Source organism: Culicoides brevitarsis, chromosome 2 (genome assembly GCF_036172545.1).
Source record: "Culicoides brevitarsis isolate CSIRO-B50_1 chromosome 2, AGI_CSIRO_Cbre_v1, whole genome shotgun sequence".
NCBI classification, from domain to species: domain Eukaryota; kingdom Metazoa; phylum Arthropoda; class Insecta; order Diptera; family Ceratopogonidae; genus Culicoides; species Culicoides brevitarsis.
This window is the reverse complement of record NC_087086.1, coordinates 11,368,906-11,396,322: the sequence shown is the minus strand read 5'-3', so window position 1 is coordinate 11,396,322 and position 27,417 is coordinate 11,368,906. Positions and strand designations below refer to the sequence as shown.

The following is a 27,417-nucleotide window of genomic DNA, read 5'->3' as shown; positions in this document are numbered from 1 at the left end:
GAGTCGCCCTGTCCTAATAACATTCCAGAAAATAAAAATTAATTTAAAATGCAACTCAAGCGATGGTCTCGCTCGACTTATTTATGAAAAGCACGAATTCCATAAAGTGAATAGCAAATTCTTACGCTTATCGCTATTTAATGAACCATGTTCAATGGTAATGCACATGTTATCATCACTAATGAATCCCACATTTTCAGGTATTTTACCTCGTTATAGGTGCACGCTAAAAAATTGCATCATCATCCTTGGTAGCAATAAGTAAGCCGTTGTTGCATTTTATGCTCGGTTGATTCAAAACCACATTTTGCTGATCGTTTTCTGATGAGACTTGGTCTTAAATTCAATTTTATTAGGTTAGTCGAAAGGATTTTTTTTTTGTTAGCGTTTCAATTAAATTTAAGCGATGCTTTGTCGCGATAATCTCATTCGCATGTTCATGTAATACTATTCACTTGTAAGCCATTAACTTTTCACTCGACTTCTCGGCTCGTGACATCAACAGGATATGAACGATGTAATTTAGTGACATAGAGAAGCGAAAGCCTGCCAATAAATTTGTTTCCAATGTATCGGTTGCAATATTAGTCAAAGACACACCATGGCTCAGGGGCGTAGTTTGAAATAATTTGAAAATTTAGACACAGTGAAGTGAAATAAAGTGACCTAAGGAATAATATTTAACTAAGGAGGTAATAAAATGTCTCTGGATATATTTAAGTTTAAACTAATAATAATAAAACCAAATTTTTGTAGACAAAACAATTATTATACTGAATTGATTTTCAGGATGAAATCCTTGAACGAGTAAAAACTATTAAATATTTGGGAATTATTATTGACGAAGAACTGAACTTAAAAGAAAATCTAAACACTGTGATAAACAAGATTGCGAAGAAGGTCAGCTTTTTAATAAGGCATAGAAATAAAATATATAGAGAGACAAAACTGATTCTTTACAAATCCATGGTTGGGTCGAACATCGATAACTGTACCTCCATTTTAATTTTGAACAATGAGACTGATTTAAATGAATTACAAAAGGTACAAAATCAAGCATTGAGATCACTGACTGATTCAAATAAGCATACCAGAATCTGCGATATGTTGAAACAAACTGAACTAATGAGCGTCAAACAACAATTTAGTTTTAGGATTTGTTTAGAAGGCTTTTTATTTTTGAATTGAAGATTTTTTACCTGTATGAGGCTAATTTGGACTATTTTCGTTTTCGATGTTTTCTTCTTGAAGGTTGAGGGCATAATGATTATTTTTTTTTATTTTTTAGGAAAACTGTTTGAACCCAGATTCCTATGATTTAATTTTTTTTTGCCGTTAAACCGTTAAGCACGTAACAGATTAGGGTTCATACTCACGGGCTGGTAATAGATTCGGTATAAAATGTTTCTAATTAAAAATGTTCAATTTTTATGTTGGATCAAATTCCGTCTAGAATTGATTGAATTCAATCCAACATAAAAATTGAAAATTTTTAATTAGAAAAAAATTATACCGAATTTATACCAGCCCGTGAATATGAACCTTTAATGTACTCATTAATGCGTCAAAAGTCTCTTAAAGTTATCATGTCACTTATCGACAAGGCTCAGGCTTACTCATTGAGGGGCAACAACCAACTTCGACCATCACAAAATCTTCAAAAAAATTCAGTTTTTTACAAAAAAGCATCATTTTTCAACGAACTGACTAAAACCTGTGATACTTGTGTATTGACATTGACCCAGACTTACTTAAGATCTTAATATTTTTCGTAAAAAATGTGCCCCCTTCAATTACTTTCATTGATACACGCCACTGCCATCATTGGTTCTCGGTTATGCGACAACGATGTAAAATTACATAGCCACGGATTTCACCACTAATCGAATCCTCTCTCTCTCTCGATGTTTGCGGTACAGCTTCCAGTCAAGGTGTCATCAAAAATACATTAAATGAGATAACGATAAGATGGATTAAAGAATTTTGCTGTTTGATATTAGCTTCCTCTTTCGTCGTCATGCTGTCGTCGTACCGCCATCATCATCTGTTGTCTCTAATCTCGCAATATTTTTTTTTCTTCCTTTGACAAAACAATGAGCTCCCGACTGACACTCGGTAGCATATCAATAACCCACAAAAAAAAGGGGAAAAAAAGATAAAAATAGTTACACGAGCCATAAAATGAAGAGAAATGTTTGTCATTTCCTGGACAATTCATGTATTTTCTCACTCGTTTTCTCTCCCTCCCGCAATAAATTTTGAGTGATACTCGAGTTTTATATTTTAGTGCGGTTAGCATCATAAAAGTTGTGACATTATGCGGTTCTCTGTCTCTTCGGTGAATTCGGCTGGCATGAAAATAGAGAAACAAAATTCGATAAAATCGGACAATTGTTTAAAAAGTGATTAACACACTTCTCGGTATTTGGTCGCTTTGTTCGTTTCATTGTCGAATGAAATAAAATAAAGCAGGACGAGTGCTTTAGTGCTATTTTATGTATGACTGATGGTTATTTAATTATAAATGGCATTGTTTAAGTTTTTTTTTTATTTCGGTTGGACGATAAATAACGATCTACAAGCTAGCTAGTAGACTAAAGGATTATAAAATACTAAACTCACGTACAAGAGTGTAGCATTATGAAAAACAATCAACAAGGCTTTTGTGGATAATGTTGAAAGTTTTTTGTATCATTTATTTTAACCTGTTGCTACTGGTGAGAGAATTGTGTTAGCTGTTTGTAGTGCAGTGAGAACAGCAAAAGTTTATTTGCAAATTTTATGTGTAGGTAGCAATTATGTGTCCTGTTAGAATGTCATCAGAACGTGTTAATCGGGCTTTGGAATTTGCCTTTAAAAATATAATTTATGAGTTTGTGAAAATTTTTGTGATCAAGTATCGTCATGAGAGTATAAATATCGTCTGCTGAAAAATTAATAATTTTTATCAAAAATAATCTCTTTTTAATAATCTTTTTTTTGATAGGTATTTTAATCATAAATGCTGAAAATAAATCCTTTTAGCTCAGTTTTTTTCTTAAATATTATATTTTTTCTAACTATTTGGCGCATTTTTTTTTTATTTTTTTTTAAATCCTTGTTTGATACTTTTTAGTTCGTTCTTCGTTTATCATTTTTAAAAATACATTAATTTTTTAAAAATTAGTTTTTTTTTAATTTTTAAAAAAATTTTTTTTTTTAAATTAATCAAAAATTTATAAGCTTATTTCAGAATCATTTTATAACTCAAAACTGCAAAAAAATTGAAACTGAAAAAAAAATTTCCTTTGACATAGTTTTGTTTTAAAAACTAAATCAAGAGCAAAAAAACTGTGTCAAAGCAATTTTTGTCAAATCTTGCTCCAAAATTTTGTCAAAAAATTAAATTCTTTCAGAGGGCTCTAATTTAAATTTTTAATCATTTTATAACTCAAAACTGCAAAAAAATTGAAACTGAATTTTTTTTTCCTTTGACATAGTTTTGTTTTAAAAACTAAATCAAGAGCAAAAAAACTATGTCAAAAACTGTGTCAAAGCAATTTTTGTCAAATCTTGCTCCAAATGGATAAAAATTTGTCAGAGGGCTTTAATTTATCATTTTTAATCATTTTATAACTCAAAACTGCCAAAAAATTGAAACTGAAAATTTTTTTTTTTTCCTTTGACATAGTTTTGTTTCTGCAAATAAAACTAAATCAAGAGCAAAAACACTGTGTAAAAAACTGTGTCAAAGCAATTTTTGTCAAATCTTGCTCCAAATGGATAAAAATTTGTCAGAGGGCTCTAATTTATCATTTTTAATCATTTTATAACTCAAAACTGCCAAAAAATTGAAACTGAAAATTTTTTTTTCCTTTGACATAGTTTTGTTCTGAAAACTAAATCAAGAGCAAAAAAACTGTGTCAAAGCAATTTTTGTCAAATCTTGCTCCAAATGGATAAAAATTTGTCAGAGGGCTCTAATTTATCATTTTTAATCATTTTATAACTCAAAACTGCCAAAAAATTGAAACTGAAAATTTTTTTTTCCTTTGACATAGTTTTGTTCTGAAAACTAAATCAAGAGCAAAAAAACTGTGTAAAAAACTGTGTCAAAGCAATTTTTGTCAAATCTTGCTCCAAATGGATAAAAATTTGTCAGAGGGCTCTAATTTATCATTTTTAATCATTTTATAACTCAAAACTGCCAAAATTGCAAAAGGGTCATGAGGAGTACGAAAATGTGACTTGAGGAGTACGAAATTGTGAAATGAGGAGTACAAAAAAGCGTAGATATATAACATCGAAATGCGGTATAGTATGTCGTTCTTAGACGATTACTTTCTCTCTTTTTTTAAATATTTTTAAATAATAAGATCTAATTTTTTTCTTAAATTTTCTATAAATATTTTTGAATGAAACAAAAAAAATTAATGTTAAATAAAAATTAAATTTAAACTCAAAATTGATTTAAAATGCGATCAAGCAAAATCAACGTCACGAATCTTTTTGTGGTTATCTGTAATGTGTCAAAATGAGCTAAACAAAGGTTTTAAAGCAGAAAAATTAAAACGATTAATTAAAAAATTCGTGGAAAATTTTTTTTGTATTAAATATTTAACATTTGTCTAAAAATTCAGTTGAAAATCGCTTTAAAAATTATAATTTATGAGTCTCAAAAATTTTGTGATCAAGTATCATGAGAGTTTAAAGATCGTCTACTTCAAAAGTTTGTTCCATATTAATCTCAACTTTTTTTCCCGAGTAGCTGCATTAATTTTAAAAGAAATCTCAAGACGTGCCATAACTCTATTTTTCTTAAAAAAATAAAAAAAAAACTTTTAAACTACTTACCTTAGTTACTCCAGTGTGGAATCCATTACCAAGAACTGCCGCTCGTAAAGAAATTCTCAATGGCCTGTAACAACACACTCTCTAATAATAATAATGAAACATTGTAGATTCAAGCAGAGTCTTGTTTTTCTATGCTTAATAACATCGTTCTTTCACGACGACGACGACGATCATCTTCTGGGCCAGACAATTACTCTGGTTGTTGTGCTGCTACGAGTTGAGGCAAGTTGAAAAATGACGATAATAATAATGTTTTCACACTAACAACGCAGACACCTAAAACTCGAGTCTCGTGTACGGAACGTGCCCGAACACACCAATTTAGCATGATAAGTTTAACTTGAATAAAAATATACAAATGATGGGTTTCTTATACGTCGGGCTGCTCTCTCTCTCTTGTTTCACAAAAGAACTACAAAAAAAATAAAACATGAACGAAACTCTCGTTAAGGGAAGAAGAGTTGTGAGTATGTATCACAGTAGGTAATTTTACTTTTTTTTTAAGATATGAATGAAGAACGAAAAAAAATACTGCTAAAGTTTTTTTTTCGTTTCTGTGCTGATATTATAGTAGCCTAGTTTCAGTTTTACTTGTATGTATGATGATCATAATAATAAAAGTTTAGCATCTGTTAGTCTTTTTTGCTCTTCGTTTTTCTCCCTTGCCTCGTTCATGTCTGCACAAAATGCCGTCGAAATCGGTTCAACACACACACATATCGAGAGAAAAAAAGAATCTTCGGATGATTGTGTGCAATATTTTCACATTCCTCTTAAATGAATTTCTCTTTGTGGAAAATTTGTGTCTCGCAAAAATATTGTGATATATAAAATTTTTGTTTTTTAATATTTTTTTTTAACATTTATTTTTAAAATTAATTTAATTTTTCTAAATTTTAAATTAATTTTTTTAATTATTAAATTAGCTAAGTTTAAAAATATTAAAAAAAAATTTAAAGCAAAAATATATTTTTTTTCATTATAAAGATTAAATTTTTATTTAAAATCAAGTTCATGTTAAATAAAAATGAAAAAAATCAATGACGAAATTTTTAATAATTTTTTTCTCAAATAAAATTACATATTAATAATTAATATTATTATTTTTTAACTTTTATTTTTTATTTTCTTATGAAAAACTGTAATAAATCTCAAGATAATTATAATGCGTTAATTTTTTGAAAAATACTATTTTGAGCTCTTAATTTAATTAATTTGTGAAAAATAATTTTATATCGAGCGATAAAAGATGTAAATATTTTAAAATTAAATAAAAATTTACAAAAATTAAAATAAAAAAAAAATTAAAAATTTTTAAATGTGAAATTTATTGAAATAACGTAAAATTATTATTTTTATTAAAAATAAAAATTAAAAAATATTTTTATTTTTTTATATACATTTTTTTATTTTTTTAATTTATGTAAAAATCTTTAATTTTAAATATTTAAACAATTTAAAAAAAAAAAAAAATAAAATTAAAAAAAAAAAAAAATAAATAATAATTTATTATTTTTTCTTAAATTAAAATTTAAAAAAAAATTTTTTTTTTTATTTAAATAAAATTTAAAATTAAATTTAAAAATTAAATTAAAATTAAATTAAATTTATTTATTTAAAAATAAATTAATGAAAATTATAAATTATTTTAGATTTTAAAATATTTCTTATTGTCTAACGAAACTAGCGAGAGACACCAACTTTTCATATTCTATATATGGGCGCCTAACTTTCGCTCGTGTCTGCTACATTTGCACGAAAAAATGCAATTCCTCCGCTTTTAAAGAACTTTTATTTATGGACCATAAATAAAATTAAACAGTAGCCGTAAATGTGATATCTAGATAATGAATGGCTTGTAAGTTATTAGGGAAGATTAATATGTATTAAATTATCAGACTTGACAGTATGTGGCTCCTCTCGTTCCGTACGTTCCGATTTTTTTTTTATGACGTCGAAGAAAGTTACGACTTAATTGAACGACGAAGCAGAAATCGATGCAACAAGCAAAAATTGCCACTTGCCTTTTCTCGTTTACATGCGAGACGATTGACATGTTTATTTATCGTTTGAACCGAAAAAAAAACGGATGAAAGATATAAATCAGGTGAATTTATTTTCGACTTGTGTGCAATGATGGCGATCATGATGATGGTCGTTACGATGATGATGATGAAGGATGATATAAATTTTTTGATGGATTTATTTTTAGGATGAAAGTGCGAAAAAGGGACTGTCATAAAAAATCTTTGAACTTGAATTTATATTCATGCACAAAAAAAAAATAATAAAAGACGGTCAATGATGATTTTCACTTTTTTTTCTCGTGAATGAAAATATTTCCTCCTTCTTCAAAAGTACATCCATCATTTTCTCTCGAGACTTGCTCCTTCCGAGACACCGAAACTTCTCATTTTTTTTATGAAAAAACGAACATTCCATAACATCTGTTTTTTTTTTGTCTTGAAAATCACAATTCACCAACAAAAAAAAATGTATTGTTTGACGAGGGCAAATCTCATTCCCTCTTTACACTTTTTCTTTTTTGTTACATGAATGAATTATTAGTTTGTGACCCAGATTTAACCTCTTTATTTCAACAAAAAGATTCCTCGATGATTTTTTTTTGTTCTCTTTTCACGGCCAGATGACACAAAAGGATCGGAAGTGGCAGTTAAAGTTTTCACCTTGTTCGCTTTCTTTTTCTTTCCTGAAGTTCCTTAGTTCAAAGTCGCGAAGGAAAAATGTATTTCAAACGATAATAAATCATCATTCTCTGACACAGCATAAAAAAAATATGTTAAAATTGTGTATTTTCGCGCATGAATCGTCTAATGTTATTATTATTTCATATTTTTTCCTCAATAGAAAAAAAAACAAAAAAAAATCTTGAATCTGTTTTTTTTTCAGCTCTAGGACTTTTAAGTGTGAACAATTGTCGTGTTTGTTCATTTTTTTTTAAAGAGTTGTCACTAAACACTGACGTCACTCACTTGTCGCTTTTTTCTGCTAGCAACAGTTCGAGATATATACAAAACACAATAAAAACAACATATATTATGGAAGAGTACTTTGATTTGTCTTGCTTCGTCTTGTTGGCACATCCACTTATGTATTTTCTGTGTCATGCCATATGAAAACAAAACACATGTCACAAATAATTTAGCACTTCATCTTTTATATTTGATCCATTGTACCTTGGAGCTGATGCTGAAACGTTCTTTTTATTTGAAAGTTGGTTCGATGGACCCTCTCGGATATTTTTCCCTAAAAATAACTTTATTTTAAAAAAAAGTAAACTTTAAGGAAATTTCAGAATATGCATTGGGGCGAAAATTTAAAATCATGTTGATATTTTTAAAAAATGTTGTATAGGACTTATTTTGTCTTAAAAATGCAAATTATTTAAAAAATTTGAAAAAAATTATATAAAAAAATAAAAAAAAAATAAAAAATAAAAACACTGGGTCAAATATAAAGAAATTTTAAATACAAATTAATTTTTTAAGTTATGCTAAAAAATTGTGAAATTTCATAAATATGTGAACTGGGAAAATTGGGGCAAAATAATCTAAAATGAAAAATAAAATTTTAAATGTAAACTGGAACGAAAAAAAGTTTAGTTAACAAATTTTACAGTTTAATGCTTAGAATTAATTAAATTTAATAATTAAATAAGATTTTTTTTAAATTCACATAAAAATGGTTAAAATTAAAAATGTTCACTGGGTTTATTAGATATTTTTTTAAAATTTTCCTCTAACAAAAAATATGAATGTTGGTTGGGTTAAAATTCTAAAATTTTTTCTATGTCCTCAATATGGCTTAAGATTTGAATGTAAACTGGGTCAAAATCCAAATTTTAAAATGAAAACTGGGTCTAATTGGATGAATTTCGCTTTATCAATGATGAACTTAGGAAACTTATTTTCACAGAAGAACGATTCTGATTTTGAACCCAATGAACATTTTAAACTTTTAATCCAGTTCAATTTTTTTATTGTTTATTTTTTAAAAATTGACCCAATGCACATATTGAAATTTTCATTTATAAGAATTTTAAAAAAAATTCTAAAAATTGGTAAAAAATGGGTAAAAAATTAAAAATTCTTATAAATGAAAAATTTCAATATGTGCATTGGGTCATTTTTAAAAAAAAGCAATAAAACAATAAAAAAATTAAACTGGGATAGAAGTTTAAAATGTTCATTGGGTTCAAAATCAGAATCGTTCTTCTGTGAAAATATTTTATTCATTTCTCAAAAACTTTTCTAACTTCATCGCGACATGTATGAAAAAGCAATTTGCTTCAGATCTCCCAAAAGGGTTTTCACTTCACACACACAAAACTCAGTTCCAATTTTATATTTTCTTCCCTACTGAAAAGCAGATAAATGCATTTTCCATTGTTTATATTTTGCAAATATTTGTCTTTTTCCTCCCTCTCTCACACGAAACATGCTGTTGATATATTGACATAAATAAAATGCATCTTGACATTCAAACGTACACATTCTCGAGAAAAAAAAGTAAGAAATATTGTGAGAAGGATTTTCCTTCCTTCGGGATAGAAAACTCACAACAAACAAAGCATTGCGAGTTTTTATTGAGAACGAAAACAAAGATATGAGAATCTTTCGCACGTTTTATTGCATGAACAAGAAGTTTTGTGAGATGGCATAATTCCGTCGATGCATGAATAAAACAGTCGTCAAATTTATTATAATGTCGTTCCTGCTTCCCACAATTCGAGCTTTGTTATTTATAATTCCATTTCCGAACAATAAACATCATTAATATTAAAATATTACCTGGGTGCAAAAGTGTTCGGTTATCTTTCCATTCCATCATTAGTATGCAACTTTAAAATTTATCAACGTTCGGTTTGCGTTATTCGTGCATAAAATTTATGAATGGTGCGCTCCATATTGAAAATTCATTTATGCATCATCAAGTTTTGATTTGCACATTGCACACGTGCCAACTGCATGATTTATTGTTACAATTTCTAACCGAAAATTTTTGACATAACCTGGTGCTAGTTTTGCGGGTTACCGAATTGAGTAAATCGAATGATTGATAAAATTTATCACTTGTTCGAAAACAAAAATACGGATCAGATAAATAAAAAAAAATGCATCGCACACAGAAAGAGCGACGAGCGACAGTAAACATGTGACAATTTAATCAATATTTTATTGGTTGACATGGTTGCGGTTTTGGGATGAATTTATGGACACATCCAGTTTTGGTTCATCGAATATTATTATTATTAATCCGCAAACTCTATTTTCGAGTAATATAATGATGTGATGTGTAGATAAGCGATGGAGGGTTGTTGTAATATTTACCTTGTTTCGTGCTGTAATTAAAGATAGGTTGGACCAAGGCATGGAATAATAAAATTTTTATTCAAATAGAATTTTTATTATTTAAAATAATTAAATTAATTATTAAATTTTAATTGAATAATTTTTATTAATAGTTTAATAATTTTAATAATTTTAATAATTTTAATTAATTTTAATAATTTTAATAAATTTTAATAATTTTTAATAAATTTTAATAAATTTTAATAATTTTAATAATTTTAATCATTTTAATAATTTTAATAATTTTAATAATTTTAATATTTTAATAATAATAATTTTAATAATTTTAATAATTTTAATAATTTTAATAATTTTAATAATTTTAATAATTTTAATAATTTTAATAATTTTAATAATTTTAATAATTTTAATAATTTTAATAATTTTAATAATTTTAATAATTTTAATAATTTTAATAATTTTAATAATTTTAATAATTTTAATTTTAATTTTAATAATTTTAATAATTTTAATAATTTTAATAATTTTAATAATTTTAATAATTTTAATAATTTTAATAATTTTAATAATTTTAATAATTTTAATAATTTTAATAATTTTAATAATTTTAATAATTTTAATAATTTTAATAATTTTAATAATTTTAATAATTTTAATAATTTTAATAATTTTAATAATTTTAATAATTTTAATAATTTTAATAATTTTAATAATTTTAATAATTTTAATAATTTTAATAATTTTAATAATTTTAATAATTTTAATAATTTTAATAATTTTAATAATTTTAATAATTTTAATAATTTTAATAATTTTAATAATTTTAATAATTTTAATAATTTTAATAATTTTAATAATTTTAATAATTTTAATAATTTTAATAATTTTAATAATTTTAATAATTTTAATAATTTTAATAATTTTAATAATTTTAATAATTTTAATAATTTTAATAATTTTAATAATTTTAATAATTTTAATAATTTTAATAATTTTAATAATTTTAATAATTTTAATAATTTTAATAATTTTAATAATTTTAATAATTTTAATAATTTTAATAATTTTAATAATTTTAATAATTTTAATAATTTTAATAATTTTAATAATTTTAATAATTTTAATAATTTTAATAATTTTAATAATTTTAATAATTTTAATAATTTTAATAATTTTAATAATTTTAATAATTTTAATAATTTTAATAATTTTAATAATTTTAATAATTTTAATAATTTTAATAATTTTAATAATTTTAATAATTTTAATAATTTTAATAATTTTAATAATTTTAATAATTTTTAATTTCGTAAATTTTTCAGCAAAATAATTTAATTTTAATTATTTTAATTTTAATTTTAATTTAATTTTAATAATTTTTAATTATAATTTTAATTTTTAATTTTAATTTTTAAATTTTAATTTTAATTTTAATTTTAATTTTAATTTTAATTTTAATTTTAATTTTAATTTTAATTTTAATTTTAATTTTAATTTTTAATTTTAATTTTAATTTTAATTTTAATTTTAATTTTTAATTTTAATTTTAATTTTAATTTTAATTTTAATTTTAATTTTAATTTTTAGTGTTTACTTTTTCGAATTATTTGTAACTTTTCAATAATTTTTTTAAAAAATTAATTATTTTTTGCAACATATTGTACTGATCAATATTATTTTTCCTAAAGGCTCGATTGTAATGGTGTTTCGGCAATAATTAACACATCATAGTGTAACTGTAGGACATTTCTCACACTTGCGCGTGTGACAAAAACTAGGCCCAAATTACAAACAACCCATCCGATTTACATGCAAATTTTGACATCAAATGAAATTTTAATCCCAATTGTTATTTGTAAATATGTATATTTTTGCTCGTATCGTTCGTGTCAGGAATAAAATGCTCAGGTGTGCAACACAAATTTTTTTACGACTCTCATACGATATTTGTTTGTCGTTCATTTTTATCGCTATTATTTTTATGTGAACGGTTATTACTGCAAGTACTTAAACGGGATCACGTTTATCGTAATCATGATTATTGCTTTTATTACCAAGACGAAAAAATTTGTTTAGAATTTTAAACATTCTGACACATTTTTCTGACATCACAAAAGCTCGAGTTTTTTTTTTGTAGAACAAAGAAGCCATCACAAAGATATTTCATTTTCAGCTTAACCTGTCCATGTCCATAAAGCACCGCAATTTCATTTTTTTTTTTTCAAACATTCGCATCTGCACTTTTGCAACGTGCAACAAAAAATGTAACATAATCTGCTGGAAACAAACAAATTACATACCGCCACAAAACATGTGAGATTATCAGGCATTCAAATGTGAATAGACTTTGTATTCTATTTCTTCGGTGCACGATAAATTATTTTTTTCCGAGCTTAAAACAATGTCTAAAAAATCGCCTAGCAGAGAAAATGAAATAAAAATAAAAATACGGCTTAAAATAAAATGCATTTATTAAATTTCACATTGTTCCCTGTTCTGCAATTACTCATGTTATTTATTTTTTTTTATATTTACAGACAGCTTACAAGGATACCATGAAAAAAGACTTCTTAATCACCTTTTGAACACATACAACTCTCTCGAGCGCCCAGTTTCTAACGAGTCAGAGTCACTAGAAGTGAAATTTGGCTTGACTCTGCAACAAATAATAGATGTGGTGAGTAATATTTTACTTTATTTAAAATAAAACTTTAAAAAATTTAAATAAATTTAATAAAAATAATAAAATAATATTTAAACATATAGAAAAAAATACCAAGAATTTCAGGATAATGCGCTGATTGATGAATGAATGAATGTTGCTGAAAAAAAAAATTTTTTTACAAAAATTCTTCCTATGAAAAACCTTTAAAAACATATTTTCTGTATTATTGTAGGATGAAAAGAATCAGATTCTTACCACAAATGCGTGGTTAAATTTGGTAAGTGACATGTACCCGTCAGAAAAAAAATATACAAAAAATCGCATTATTTCATTATGATAAATAAATAAATAAAAAAAATGAGCGACACAATTTTTTTATCAATAAATATTTTTTTTTACATTTTTTTATTAATTAATTAATTAATTATCAACATTAATATAAATAATAAAAAAAATAAAAAATTATAAATAAAATGTATTATTAATTATAAATATATAGTAAAAGCGATGATATTTAAATCCCATGTCTTTTTATTTTATTTTATTTTTTTCATACAAAATGTATCAAGGATTGGCATCTTATTATGCAAATTATGTGCAAGATTGTTCATTATTATTTTTGATATTATATTGAATGAAATTGAGAATCAAATAAATAATAAAATTTGTTATTATTTTGTCTTTTCTAAATAATAATAATAATGATAATAAGTGTCACTAGATTTTCCAATTTATTTTCTTTCTATATATTTTCGAACTACATATTGTTTACATTTTATTTTATTTTCCGATAAAGTCATATAAAATAAATAATAATGCAAATCATGTTTATTAGAGTCTTGCTGTCTGTCTCTGTCTATGAAATGTTTATTATATATAAAGTATATAAGTTGATTGTATTTTTTTTTTGTACATTTCATTGTCGTCGTCGTCATGTATATTTTTTTCCTTTTATCAATTGGTAACGTCAGAATATAAATATTATACATTGGATGTTTATTTTTATTATGTTATATATATTCGAGTATATTAAAATTTGTCTCCATATATAGATAAAGTTTTTAATAAAATAATTTCATATCATAAAAAAAAAGTTTTAATAAAATAGGGCTTATCAGGATTTTTTTAAATAAATATTGTAGGATAAATTTGTTTAATATTTTAATTATTATAAAATTAAAAGCAATTTTTTTAATTTTTTCTAAACCTAATCTATATTTCCTTCTATACGAATTATACTAAAGCTAAAGCAATTTCTTCAAAAAAAAAAATTTTTTTTAATCTCCTCACTATAAATAAGCTATTATCGCTTTTTTCATATTAAACACATTTTTTATAAATATTTAAATAAGTAAATAATAAATACAATAAAAAAATAATTGGGTACATGTCATCGTTTAGTGCATCATAAATACCTGCAATATGTTAAATAAAACATTATTTGTAATATTTTTTGTAAAAAAAAAAATAATTACCAGGAAAAGCTGCTGCAAAAAAAAATTATTACAATATTTAATTTACATTTATAATTTTTGTCATACATTATATGAATTTATATGGTATGAACAATAGGTCGGAAATGCATGTTTGGTGTCAAACACGTATTAGTGCAATTTTAATAATGATGATACTCTTATAATTTTTAATTTTATTTTTTTTTCTGAATTGATTGTATATGTTGTGATTGACTATTAAATAAGTATAAGATAAACCGCAAAATGAATTCAATCAACACACGAACCAGTTTTCTGTTTTAAGACACCGTTTTCTTAGCCAAGTTAAATTTTTTAGCTATTTGCAAGTAAAATGAATGAACACTTTTATTAATTATTATATATATTATATAACTTCAAGAGGCACCCTCATTTCACTCTTTTTTATATAAAAAAAAAATAAATCAACTAAAAAATACAAACACCTTTCATGCAAAAGTTTTCACCGCTGATCACTTTTCAGAAAACCACACATTTTTTTTACCTTAACGACGTTTATTTACAACGAATGATGGTGATGTTTGAGATGAAATTTGTAGTGAGTTATATTTATTTATGTTGTTAGAGCAAATAAATTAAGTGAGCGTCTAAAAAAAATAAAAACAGAGGAAAAAAATTTTAGGAATCATTTAGATACAGAAAAAAATTAAAAATATATATTTTATTTATTTTTTATTATTATCATTATCATTACTCTATTCAATTATAGGACGAGAAGAATCAACTACTTATCACCAATATTTGGTTATCTTTGGTAAGTTCGAGTCAAAAAATGACCGAAAACGAAAAAAAAAACGTGTCAAAAAATTAAATTTATAAAAAAAATGTCGCAATATCAAGAGAATGGCTTAAAATATAAACTTTCCCGACCCTTACCTTATTTTAATATATTTTTTATTGTATATCCTCCTCAAGTATTAAAATAAAAAAAATAAATAAATACCAAAATAGAATTTATAATTTTTAAAAGTAGGGTTTCATCATTTTTTTTCCATGTATAATTTGATGAAGGTTAATATTTCACACCGCTGTTAGACCAAAAATAATTATCATTACTTTTTAACGGTGGATTAACAATTACATTAAAACATTAAATTTTTTTTTTGTCTGACAGCGGAAATTTTTTTATTTTTTATTTCCAATCCAACGTAAAAGCTGGACCATTTTTATTATACATTCATATAGGCGTGTAGTTAGATTAAAAATAATTAGTATCTTTTTAATCAATCATTTTAATTAAAAAAATTATTTTATCAATATGTTAATTGTGTATTATTATTATGATCAATAAATTTAAAAATTTAATTAAAAAAAAAGTCCTAAGCCCTTTTAAGTTGCTATCATTATTATTATCATTTAATTTTTCATTTTCATCATATATATTTGAAATAAATTTATAAGCCGTATTTCGAATTTCGTAGAATAGAAGCCAATCTTAAAATATGTAACTAATTAGTTAAAAAATATCAAAATAAAGTTTCTTTTTTTAGAATAGAACCAAACAGTATAAAATAATATACAAAAAGGTAGTTAGTTAATATATATATCTTGAAAATATCTCGTATTTATACAAATAATAATAATAACAACGCTTTTAGTATTTAAAAATATCTCTCTCATCTTTATGATTTAAAATTAAAACATATAATATAAATATGTTTGTACAAAAAATAAAAGTTAATCAAGTTTAAAAATTAATTTTCTATATAAATAAACAAAATTTTATACTAAAATGATTTCGTTAAATACATAGGTATCATCTCAAAATCTTCTATAGGAATCTCTGTAGTGGAAACATAATTTTTTAAAACTATAGAATAGAGGTAGTTTATAGAGAAACTTTTTCTTATGTATTTATTTAGCATTAAACGAGTGTGCTCGACGGAAAATTTTTGTGGTGTGACTGTGTGCTAAAAAAAAAATTAAAATGAAAAAAAAAATATCGTAAAATAAGTCATGACACAGCAATTAGCTAAGTAACTATTTATTCACGTCCAAAAAAAAAATTAAATGCACGGGGTGTTATGCTGTACATTTGTTTATTTTTGCAAGAGAACGTTTTCGCAAAAATATTTTCATAATGAATTTCGAGTGCAGTACATTTACAGCTCATTTCAATGTGCGATCATCTAATTGAAATAATTGGTAATAAATAAATATTTATTTTTTTTAATATATTGATTTTATATTTATTTCGAGAGAAATGGAAAATTTAATAAATGTTCGTCCCTTATTATGATTTTATTATTTTCCTATAATAAATAAATGAAATAGTATTTTCATAATTGGTTGAGCACTAATGATTTTATGAATAAACTAAATAATATAGCTTCATCATATTGCGCATTTTCGGTAATAAAAGTATGTTTATTTAAATAATTTGAACGGCGGGGGTTATTTAAAACTACATTAATTTTATTTGTTTTTTTTTTATTTTTTTAATGGATTTTAGGAAAAAAAATATTACTGTAATTTTTAAAATAATTTTTGAATTTAAAAAATAATATTTAAAATTAATTAATTAAATAAAAAAAATAATAATTTTAATTAATTAATTAATTTTTAATTAAATAATTAAAAATAATTTATTATTCTTTTACAAAAATTAATTAAACAATTTTAATTAAATCAGCTAATTAAAAAATTAAATTAATTAAATTAAATTAAATAAATTTAATTTAAAAATTAAAAATATTAATTAATTTAAATAAATAAATTTAATAATAATTAATTAAAAATTTAAATTTAATAAAAATTATTAATTATTTTTATTTAAAAAAAAATATTAAAAAATAAATTTAAAAAAAATTTATTTAAAATTAATAAAAAAAAAAAAATAATTAAAAAAAATTTCTAAAAGAGATTTTATCATTCAAACTTGGATTTTAAATGCCAAATAAAATTTTAAAAAATATCGTAAATACTCGAAACTTTCTTGATATAGATTTTTTGTAATTCACGAACAAATTTAATTGGTTTAATTAATAAATTTTTAACACGGGTCCATTTCTTTTGTTCCATTTAAGGAAAACTTAAAACGTTCTTTGCAAAGATAAACAAAAGTCTAAGCTGTGCAATAAATTTTCCGCTCTCTAACAATGTAATTAGCAACGAAGAAAGTTTCACAGATAAAGAAACAAAAAAAGCTGTGGACCCAAAATGATTCAAGTGAGATTAAGTTTGATATGACCTACATCAATGTTGTGTGTGTGTATTTTCGAAAGTTGTTCGATGGATTTAATTTTCGGAAAAGGGATATTTGTACAACTTTTTGGAATGATGTAGATTACAGATAATATTAGTTTATTAATTAATTAAAGCTCCATGTTACGTAAATCTGCTCAGATAACTGCCACGAGTCATATCGTTGTAAAACTCCTGTCAAGCTGTCTTGTACACTTTTGATCGGATTTCTACATGACTACACGAGTTTTTTTCTCGAAACTTGTGCGAGTTTATTCATCAATTATTGCTCAGACCATAACTTTCGGGTATTTCCCATGTGAAATTGCCCATGTCGAGTTTTAAATTGAAAGAAATCACCCATAAAATGGAAAGAAGATATAATGGAATAAAACAAAGACTCCATTAATTATTTACTATGGAAATGTTTTTAAGCTTGACTTTAATTTAATATTTACAGAGTTACGTTTTTTTTTCCTATTTCAGTCGTATGAGTTAGTTTTGCATACAATGTCAGGTAGATAAGCCGTAAAAACATTTCTTTTAATTTGTTATCTCTGGTAACTTATATAAATGGGAATATGTGAATTCGTGGAATTCGTTTAATTGCGAATGCACGAGAAAAATTTTTTTGCTAAGATTTTTTTTTGTGATTCGAATATTTTTATTCACAGCTTTTTATTTAAAAAAAAAATACAATAAAAAAATAAAAATTTAACGTCTATTTTTTTTTTTTGAACCAAGAAGATTTAAAACGTAAAAAAAATTACAAGTTAAAAAATAAAAAAAAAATTAAAATTGCATTTTTAATTCATTTGTATTAATAATTTATATTTTAAAATAAAATAATATAAAATTTCTAAAAATCTTTTATTATTAATTTTTAAAGAAATCATAAAAAATTTTACAAAATTAAAAAAAAATAACTTTTGTTGAAAACAATTAAAAAATTATTTAATTAATTTAAAATAAAATATTTTTTACGAAAAAAAAAATTCTAATAAAAGTACATATTTCAATTTAAGAATTAAAAATTCCGAATTTTAATTATTTTTTTAATAAAAAAAAAATAATTTTAAAAAGACATAAAGTAGTAGAAAAAAAAATTCCACAAAAAAAATATTTTTTTAATTTTTTCATGTTTCTCACACATTTATATTTAATTCTGATCTGATTCTCATGAATTTACTTTTTTTTATTTTCACAACCTCTAAAAAATACAAATGTGAAACGAAAAGCTAACGTCAGTTGATTAAAAACAAAACAGAATGATAAATTTTAATCCTGTTTTTCTAATGATCAAATCTATTAGTTTTTCTGAAAATTTTTACTCATTGTATAACAAAGTGTCAATTATAATTTTAGAATCAAGCTAAACATTTAAAAAAAACTAGAACACTCAGAAACTGCATGATAAATTCAAAGAGAGAAAAAACACCGATGTTCAACTAAATTAAAAGATGGTTTGTCGGAGTGGCAGTGAGCTTCAGATATGATAGACAAGCATAACAGTATGAAGTGAGCATCTTGTCAAGAAATGAAATGCTAAGCGAATGCGAGAAGATGATGATGCTTGAGACTTGTAGAATGTAGAGCAAAAAAAAATACTATTTTACATTTTAAAACCCTTCACTTTATCACTTAAACCACTTTACTCTCTACTACTCTGACTTTTAATTCTTTTAAAAAAAAACCGCACAATCGAAAATTTATTCATTCATACATTTTTATACAAAAAAAATAATAATAAGAGAAGCACTTGATTAGCTTAAAGAACCACAATTTAATTAATAAATGTTAAAAATGCTCTTTTTTAATAATTAATGCATGATGATTTTTTTTTCGTAGTTTTAATAGATGTAATAATCTTTTTTTTCTTATCGTAGAATTTTGGTAGAATCAGAAAAAATTTTTTTTTTTGTAGTTTTTGTAGCACTTTTGGCTCAATTCTATTTAATTATTAGTACAATGTAGGTTCATTTTCTGGATTGGTTTCGACGAACAATGATAATATTAGCACACGCATGATATGAATAGCAAATATTTACAATTAGAAGTCGTTTATTATGTAAATATTTTGATTTTTTTCCACAATTTTGAAACAAACAAGTCGCCTCCAAACTTAACGAACGGAAGCACAAAACGAACCACTTGATGCGTTTTAATGAATTTTTCTGTATTTAATGTTCAGAATAACAAGGCACAAGAATACGAAAAAAAAACTAAGAGGAAAGGACGAAAATCTGATAATGATGATAAAATACACAGAACGAGAGAAAAAAAAGAGAAACTTTTTGTGTTTCCTTTATCGCCTTATTGATTTTATATTTTATTCAGTGTTTAACACAAAAGAACAAATAATAATAATGATACGAAAAAAAAACGATGAAACTGACCCAGTTTAACATTGCACGGAAGAAGACGGAGAATGACAGAAAGTAAATAAAATAATAATAATAATCGTGAAATTCTGTCTTTATGATGTTGTCAACAACAAAGGCGACGCCACAGTTTTCCTTTTTCGGACACATCTTCTACTTCTACTCCCTCGCAATTTTGGTTGGTAAATTGGAGAAAATTTAGGGACAAGATTTACTTTTGTTAAGTAAATACAAAGTTCGGCAGATGCGAAATAGAAAAAATTCAGCAAAATGAGGTTTTCATAATTAATGAGATTTTTGTCATAAACAGAGAGATAAAAAGTTCTCACATGATTGGTTAGCAAAAAAAAATGATGAGTTTGCTTTGCATTAGTAATATATGATGATGAAGGAATCATTAATAAAACAAAAATACGGATGCAGAAAAATTCTTTTATATTAGAATATTTTCTACCAAAATCATGAAATTTTTTTTTATGAAAAATGAAACCATTTAGATACTTTTATCTTGGTTAAAAACTGAATTTAGTAAAATTCAAGGTAAAATTTAAAATAAATTTTAGTAAATTTAAATAAACAAGAAACTTGAGGAGTTCCATTGCTTATATCAAATCCTTAATGGAATAAAAAGGAAGATTTAAATGAATTGTTAGCACAACAATCTCCGCAAAAGATTAAATTTCAGGATTAATTAACAGGACTTTCCTCAAAATTTTGTTCTGAACGACTTTTACTTTTGACATGTTAAACCGAGATGTTACATGTCATATCTGTATCATCAGAACAGATCAAATAAATACTTTGTACAGTGCAATCTTATTAGTGATTGAGAGACAATTGTTTCGCTTCAACAAGGGTTTCAACCTTCTAGTTACATCGTTTGTCCGTTTCATCGATTGAACTTTGTATATGGAAGGAATAAGACAATTTGTTGTCGATCCACATTTTAAGCAATTTGAACTTTTCTACTCTCGCAATTTCCGCCTCAAGCTAAAAATAAAAAAAAATATTATTTATTTTTTAATTTTTAATTATTTTATTTTTTTAATTAATTAATTAAAAATTATTAATTAATTAATTATTTAATTATTTAAATAATTTTTAATTAATTAATAATTTTAAAAAATTAATTAAAATTATTAAAAAATAATTAAATAATTACTAATTAATTAAAATTTTAATTCATAAATTAATTTTAATACATAATTGCATTTAATTATTAATATTTAAAAAATTTATAAAATTTCTAAAAATATGCTTTTGACTTTCATAGTTAAAATTTTAATTCATATAAATTTAATACATAACTGCATTTGTTGATATCATAGTCCGTAAAATAGAACTTATGATAATAAATGAACTATCAATGATGTTAAATTATTAATTAATTTTGAGTAAAGACACTTGCGGTTTAAACCGAACAGTCTTTTATCAGTAAGCAGATTATTTTACGTTATTTCATCATAATACATGTTGATCTTTTGTTAACTCTGATAATATTCTCAAACGTAATCTTTTAAATGAATGAAACAATAGAATTGGTCCGTGATGGGAAACACGTGGTTTGCTGTAACGGATTTTTTGGGACAAAATATCTACATTACGGTAATTTTGAGTAAAGACACTTGCGGTTTATTATTATCATTATTATTGAAAAGTCTTTTATCAGTAAGCAGATTATTTTACGTTATTTCATCATAATACATGTTGGTCTTTTGTTAACTCTGAACTCTGATAATATTCTCAAACCTAATCTTTTAAATGGATGAAACATTAGAAATGATCCGTGATGGCAAACACGTGGTTTGCTGCTTGAAAATGCTGATTTGTTCAATAGTCAATTGAATGGTCCAGGTGTTTCTTATCCATATGAATTACCTTCGAATTTCTTCTAATTTAATCAAAATCCCTTAAAAAGTCTTCTTGTTTTAAGACTCACACTCTCTTTAAAAAAATTTTCTTCTAATTGTGAAGTAAGTTTAACTAAAAAAAAAACTTTTAAAACAAAATTGAATTTTTTTATCTTTTGAAAAATTAACTCCAAATATGTCAACTTTAAAATTTTCTTAATTCATTAAAAAAAATCCATTAAAATCTACTTTTGCATCAACAAGTGACATCCCATTTTCTTTACATTTAGTTTTTTTTGTAATCAAGACTTATCACATTCAATTGATCTTACCCATTTTATTCCTCATGTCTTACGTCCTTTCTAATTTTTCTTGCTTCTTTATTTCCTTTCATTAATTTCCAGGCAGCATACTTGATTAATTTCTTCATCAATTTCCACTGTTTATTTTTATTTTAGTTTTATTTTATTACACACAGCCTCCTTCTTCTTATTTTATTTCCTCCATCGTCGTCGTTCTCGTCCCGCATCGCCAGATACATTTACGAGCTTTACAAAAATCAGATACTTCCATTAATTTCACAGCAGCACGAATCTATAAAAAATATTTACTATGCCGTATAAAACTGAAACAAAGTTACTTAAAACAAAACCCACTCCGGCGAACGTCTACAAATTAAACTAGATTCGCATCTATCAATTCGATGCGAAGTGAGGCAGAGGAGAGCGAAAAAGGAAATACGAAAAATAATTCATTTGCTCGATCAAGCATGAAAAATTTTTTACTCGATAAAAATTGGATGTTCTCATGTTCTGTTCGTTCGTCTTGTGCTGCCAATATGCCTTTGCCACTAACACCACGCATTGTGTCATACATATTGGCCAGTCGTGTCGCATAACAATCTCAATTAGATTGGTTCTGAATAATAAATGGCAGGCGTTCTACATATTTATGCCGATGTTCTCCTCCGTCCATCGTCCTCTCCAATAACAACTGATTGAATATGGTTTTCTGTTTTCATTTGAATAATAATTTATCTTCCTCCTACTTCTTCTTCTTCTTCTGTTTTTTTTGCCGTATTTCAAATTCGTTTTTGAAAAATTGTTCCTGTTAGGCCCTTTGTCCGTATGGATTTGCGTTTTGCCATTTTGCTAATTCAAATTTTTCATTATGAAGTATGAATTAGCAAAAGACGAATTTCGATATATTTTAAATTAAGTAGTTTGAGAAAATTTTTTTTTGCTTTTCTCGTTGGCAAGAAAAATTTTTAGAAAACCTCGAGGAAAATCGGAAAAATATAAAAATTTCCCAAAAAATTATTTTTTTAAATCATGAATTTTTATAAGCAACATGAAAATTCGAGAAAATTTTGGAAAACATCTGAAAATTCATGGAAAAACTCGAAAATAATTGCATCAAAAATTTGTGAAAAACTTCGGAAAAACCTGGAAAATTCGTGAAAAACTCGGAAAATTCAAGGAAAATCCTAAAAACTTAAAAATTTTTATAAATCTCTATAAAATTTTTTGGGAGTCTTGTGAGCAACATAAAAAATTAGTGGAAAACTTTTAAAAATTTGTGGAAAATCGTGGAAAATTTGGGGAAAATTAAGAACACATCGAAATGCGGTTAAGTTACTCGTTTTAATCATTATTTTTCAATTCAAGTTTCCTTCTTCATTTTTTCCTCATGGCAATATTTGTGTTGTAGTACAACTTTTAAAGTTTATGCTCGTCAAAAACAAAAACACATAAGAGAGAAAATGTAGAAAATCCCATAAAAAAGTATGACGAGTAACATGCTGTGAAGACATTGTTTTGATTGTACCGGAGACATTAAAAAAAGTAAAGTCTTAGGTTTATGGAGAAACTCCGTCCAAATTTTGTTCGCCAGACTTAATTTCTTTTCACAACTCGCATTTATGAGTTTTACTTGTCTAACAAAAGCAAAAGCAAAAAAACTTGACAAGATGATGTTTTTACGAGACTTTTTAAGAGAGGACTATATATTTTAATGAGGATTGTATAGATTTTTCGTTTTACGAGACATAAAGCAAAAAAAACGTCGAATGACTAGAAAACAACAAAATAAATGTCGCTTTTCCGAATGATTTTACTTTGTTGTTGGACATTTAACGATGATGTCAGTTTTATATCGAATAAAAAATATCGGAGATTTTCTTGATAAAAAGGATTGCTTTTAAATGGAAAGCGAGAAAAAAAAGTGGAAAATAAAATGAAATGGCGCAAAAGGACTTGAAGGGATCATTAAATATTGAGAAGTGATGCATTTAAAAGTATTTCTTTAGAAAATTACAAAATTCTCTGTTTTAAGTCGTTCAACAAATAAATCAAGATATTTGTTGAATTCCTTTGTTTCGTTTGTTGCACTTTTTTTTTGCTGAGTAATTGTTCGAACTTTGAACTAAATTTTCTCATAAATTATCTATTTGTGTCAGTTAAAGGACTTGTCGTTCGAACAATGAAAGTATTTTCTTAAGTTTGAAACAATTTTCAGTGCTTAATTCTATTAATAAATGGACCCGTAGATTTCGTTCTACCATGAAAAAAAAATTTGTTTGGCATCTTGAATTAGAAAAAAAAATTAGATTATAAAATTAATAAAAAAAAATGAAAATTTTTACTCCGGTAGCTCAAAAAAAAATCAAAAATGTAATTAAAAGATAATTTAAGATGTAAATTTATCCAAAAAAAAAACGAAAAAAAAAATAATTCCCTCTAATTTACATCAAAATTTTTTCAAAAAAAATTTTTTTTGATTAAAAATTAACGGTCCTCTAATTTACATCAAAATTCTTTCAAAAAAACGTTTAAAAAATTATTTTTTTCTGAAAAAAATGCACTAAAAAACTTTTCACCCAATGAACTGTTAAATTTTTTGTTGTTCTGAAATAGTTTTCAAAAAGTTTTTACAAAAATTCCTTTACGTCACCCACAAAATGCAAAATGAAGCTACAATTGTTCTTCAGTGTGTGGACAAAAAGACAAGAAGAGAGGAAATAGAAAACTATTTAAATTGTAACACTTTTGGAAATAATAGCTTGAAGCGCTCATAAATTGCAAATAAATTCTTTAACTGTCATAATATAAAATAAAATATTAAATTTTCATACATTCTGCCACTCAGAGACCATCAGACACAATATAAAATAATAAAATGAAATAATAACTGAAATTATTATTACTCCATTACTATTTCAAACGGCGAATATGATTGTGCAATAAATATGCCAAATGTTATACATTTCTTGGTCCGGAGTACCTTCTCGACGGCATTACCATAATTTTCTAGACCGACACACAGACAGAGTTTACCCAAACAAAAGGAGGAAAAGATTTAGTACCTCCGTTTAAATTTCCCGGTCACTGAATATTATTAGATGATTATTCTAGACACAGTTCTCTACTCTCAGGTTGTTGTTCTCCTTCTCACTTCTTCTTCTTTTTCGTCTCCTTTTTCTTACGGGCATTGAGTGTCATTTGGTTGGTACGCACAGACAAACATTTATTATAATAATGACCATAAATTAAAAGGAAAAGTCTCATATGGCGACCGAAAGTTATGAAAGCTCATTTCAACAAATAAAAAAATAATTTTGTTTTACAAAATAAACTTTTACCTCTCTAGTTTCTCTAATGTTTATTTTCTCCCCAAAAATAGAGGGAAAGTTTTCGTTTTGAAAGGAACGATTAACAATAACGCATTTTATTTTATTTTATTTTTTTGAGTTAATAAAGTTATAAGAGCTTTAAGACAAAAACTTATAAAATTTAATATTTCAATCAATAAATATTTATTTTTTTTTTATCAAATTTGAATAAATTAAAATTTTCACAGTTATCTGAAAAATTCATAGTTTTACAAAAAGTTTTTTTTAAGATAATTTACAAATTTTTCGAAATTTTTAATATATTCTATGAACACTTTGAATTTTTATTTATTCTAAAAATTCATGAAAACTGATTTGAAATCGATTAGAAAAAATCTTAATTTTTTTAATAAAAAATAATTCAATGAATGAATTTTTCAAAACTTTTTTATTATTATTAATTTGAAATTTTTCTTGAAATTTTTTTTATTCATTATACGAAATATTTATAATTATCATGAGTTTTCACAAAAGATGTCAAAATATATTTTTAATATTTTTTTCAATAAATTTTAATTCTAAATTAAATTTAATTAAATAAATTTTAATTCTAAATTAAATTTAATTAATTAATTTTATTAAATTAAATTTAATTAATTAATTTTAATATTTTTACATTTTTCTTTAAATTTTATTAAAATTTTTTACGAGCATTTAAACATTTAATTTTTTACAAATATCGAAAATTTTCAGAAAAATTCATTACTTTTCATAAGTTTTCCATGGATTTTCCACGAAAATTTTAAATTTTTAAAAATTTTCGTAATTTTTTGGAAATTCTAAAGTTTTTAAATTAATTCAAAATTAATTTTTTAAAAATAATTTTCCCATATTTTTTCCAAAAAATTTTAATTTTTTTAAACTCTTTAAAATTTTCTTGAAAATATAACTTTGAATACTCGGACAACCACTTCACCAAAAAATGTTATTTTTTTCCCCAAAAATCCTTTTAAAAAATGGATAAAATATGTGCTCAGAGGAAATTATCTACGTCTAGCATGCGTTAAGAACTGGACCGTAACATGACATCTCAATATAGGAAATTAAATAAATAAAGTTCAACAAGGGACCAGGCACCTCCATTTGTTCTTTCATGTACATAATTCTATTAATCCAGACCTTTCCTGATGCCCCTCATTATTACGGGGTACAACTTGTCGATTATTAATCATATAATGATAGTACTCGATCTTCACCCGTAAATTAGAATCATCAATATTATAGAGGTTAAATCTTAAATAAATTAGGACCTGTGAGCCGTAAAAACAGTGAATTGAGGTGTTTTGTTTGACATGACTATCAATCTGTTTTACAAGTTAATTGGATCGTATAAACTTCATTTCATCCCAAGTCTCGTTGCCAAAAAAAAACACGATTAATGGATTTTCCATCATTCATTGTTTTTTTTTGTTTCTATCCGTGACCGAGACAGAAAACTAGACTGGGCTGGAAAAAAAGAGCAGCAATGAATAAACAAACCACTCGAAATGAGAAGCAATTTCTATTCACATCATTATTCACGTCTGTCAGTCATCGTCGTCGTCGTGCGTCGTGCTACGGAGTGACGATTCCTTTTCTCTTCATCATTAAACATTCATTCATCAAATAATAATTCATTGTGATGTTATTGTGTTGGCATTTCCAACACCATCAAAAATCTGTTGGACCTCGCATCACACATTCCGAGCATAAATAATAGAATAATCAACTAGTCAACTACTGAGCTGAATATCTGAACGAAGAGAAAAAAAAGATAGACACCAATCAATATTTTTGTGACTCCCTTTTGTGTTGTTTATGAGGAAATTTATTAAAAGTACATATGTTGTTATTATCATTTATTATTATGTATTATTATGATGTGCACTTTTATGAAGAGAAAAAGGAAAACTTTTGTGCCTTTTTTGGGACGATTTTTGATGTTTCCATGAGGGAAACAAGGCATGAATAAATACGAAGACTTTATTTTACGCATCACAACCTTTTATTGATGCAATTTGCAATAAATG

General features: G+C 24.6%; 1 protein-coding gene across 2 annotated transcripts in view; it reads left to right on the top strand.

Moving 5' to 3' along the window:
• Window positions 1-27,417, top strand: part of LOC134830964 (neuronal acetylcholine receptor subunit alpha-7-like) — a 175,448-nt gene that overhangs the window by 86,625 nt on the left and 61,406 nt on the right. For both annotated transcript variants that reach the window (XM_063844585.1, XM_063844584.1), the window contains exons 2-3: window positions 12,704-12,843; window positions 15,034-15,078. In XM_063844585.1, coding sequence (XP_063700655.1) covers window positions 12,704-12,843; window positions 15,034-15,078 — 185 coding nt within the window. The remainder of the gene's footprint in view (window positions 1-12,703; window positions 12,844-15,033; window positions 15,079-27,417) is intronic.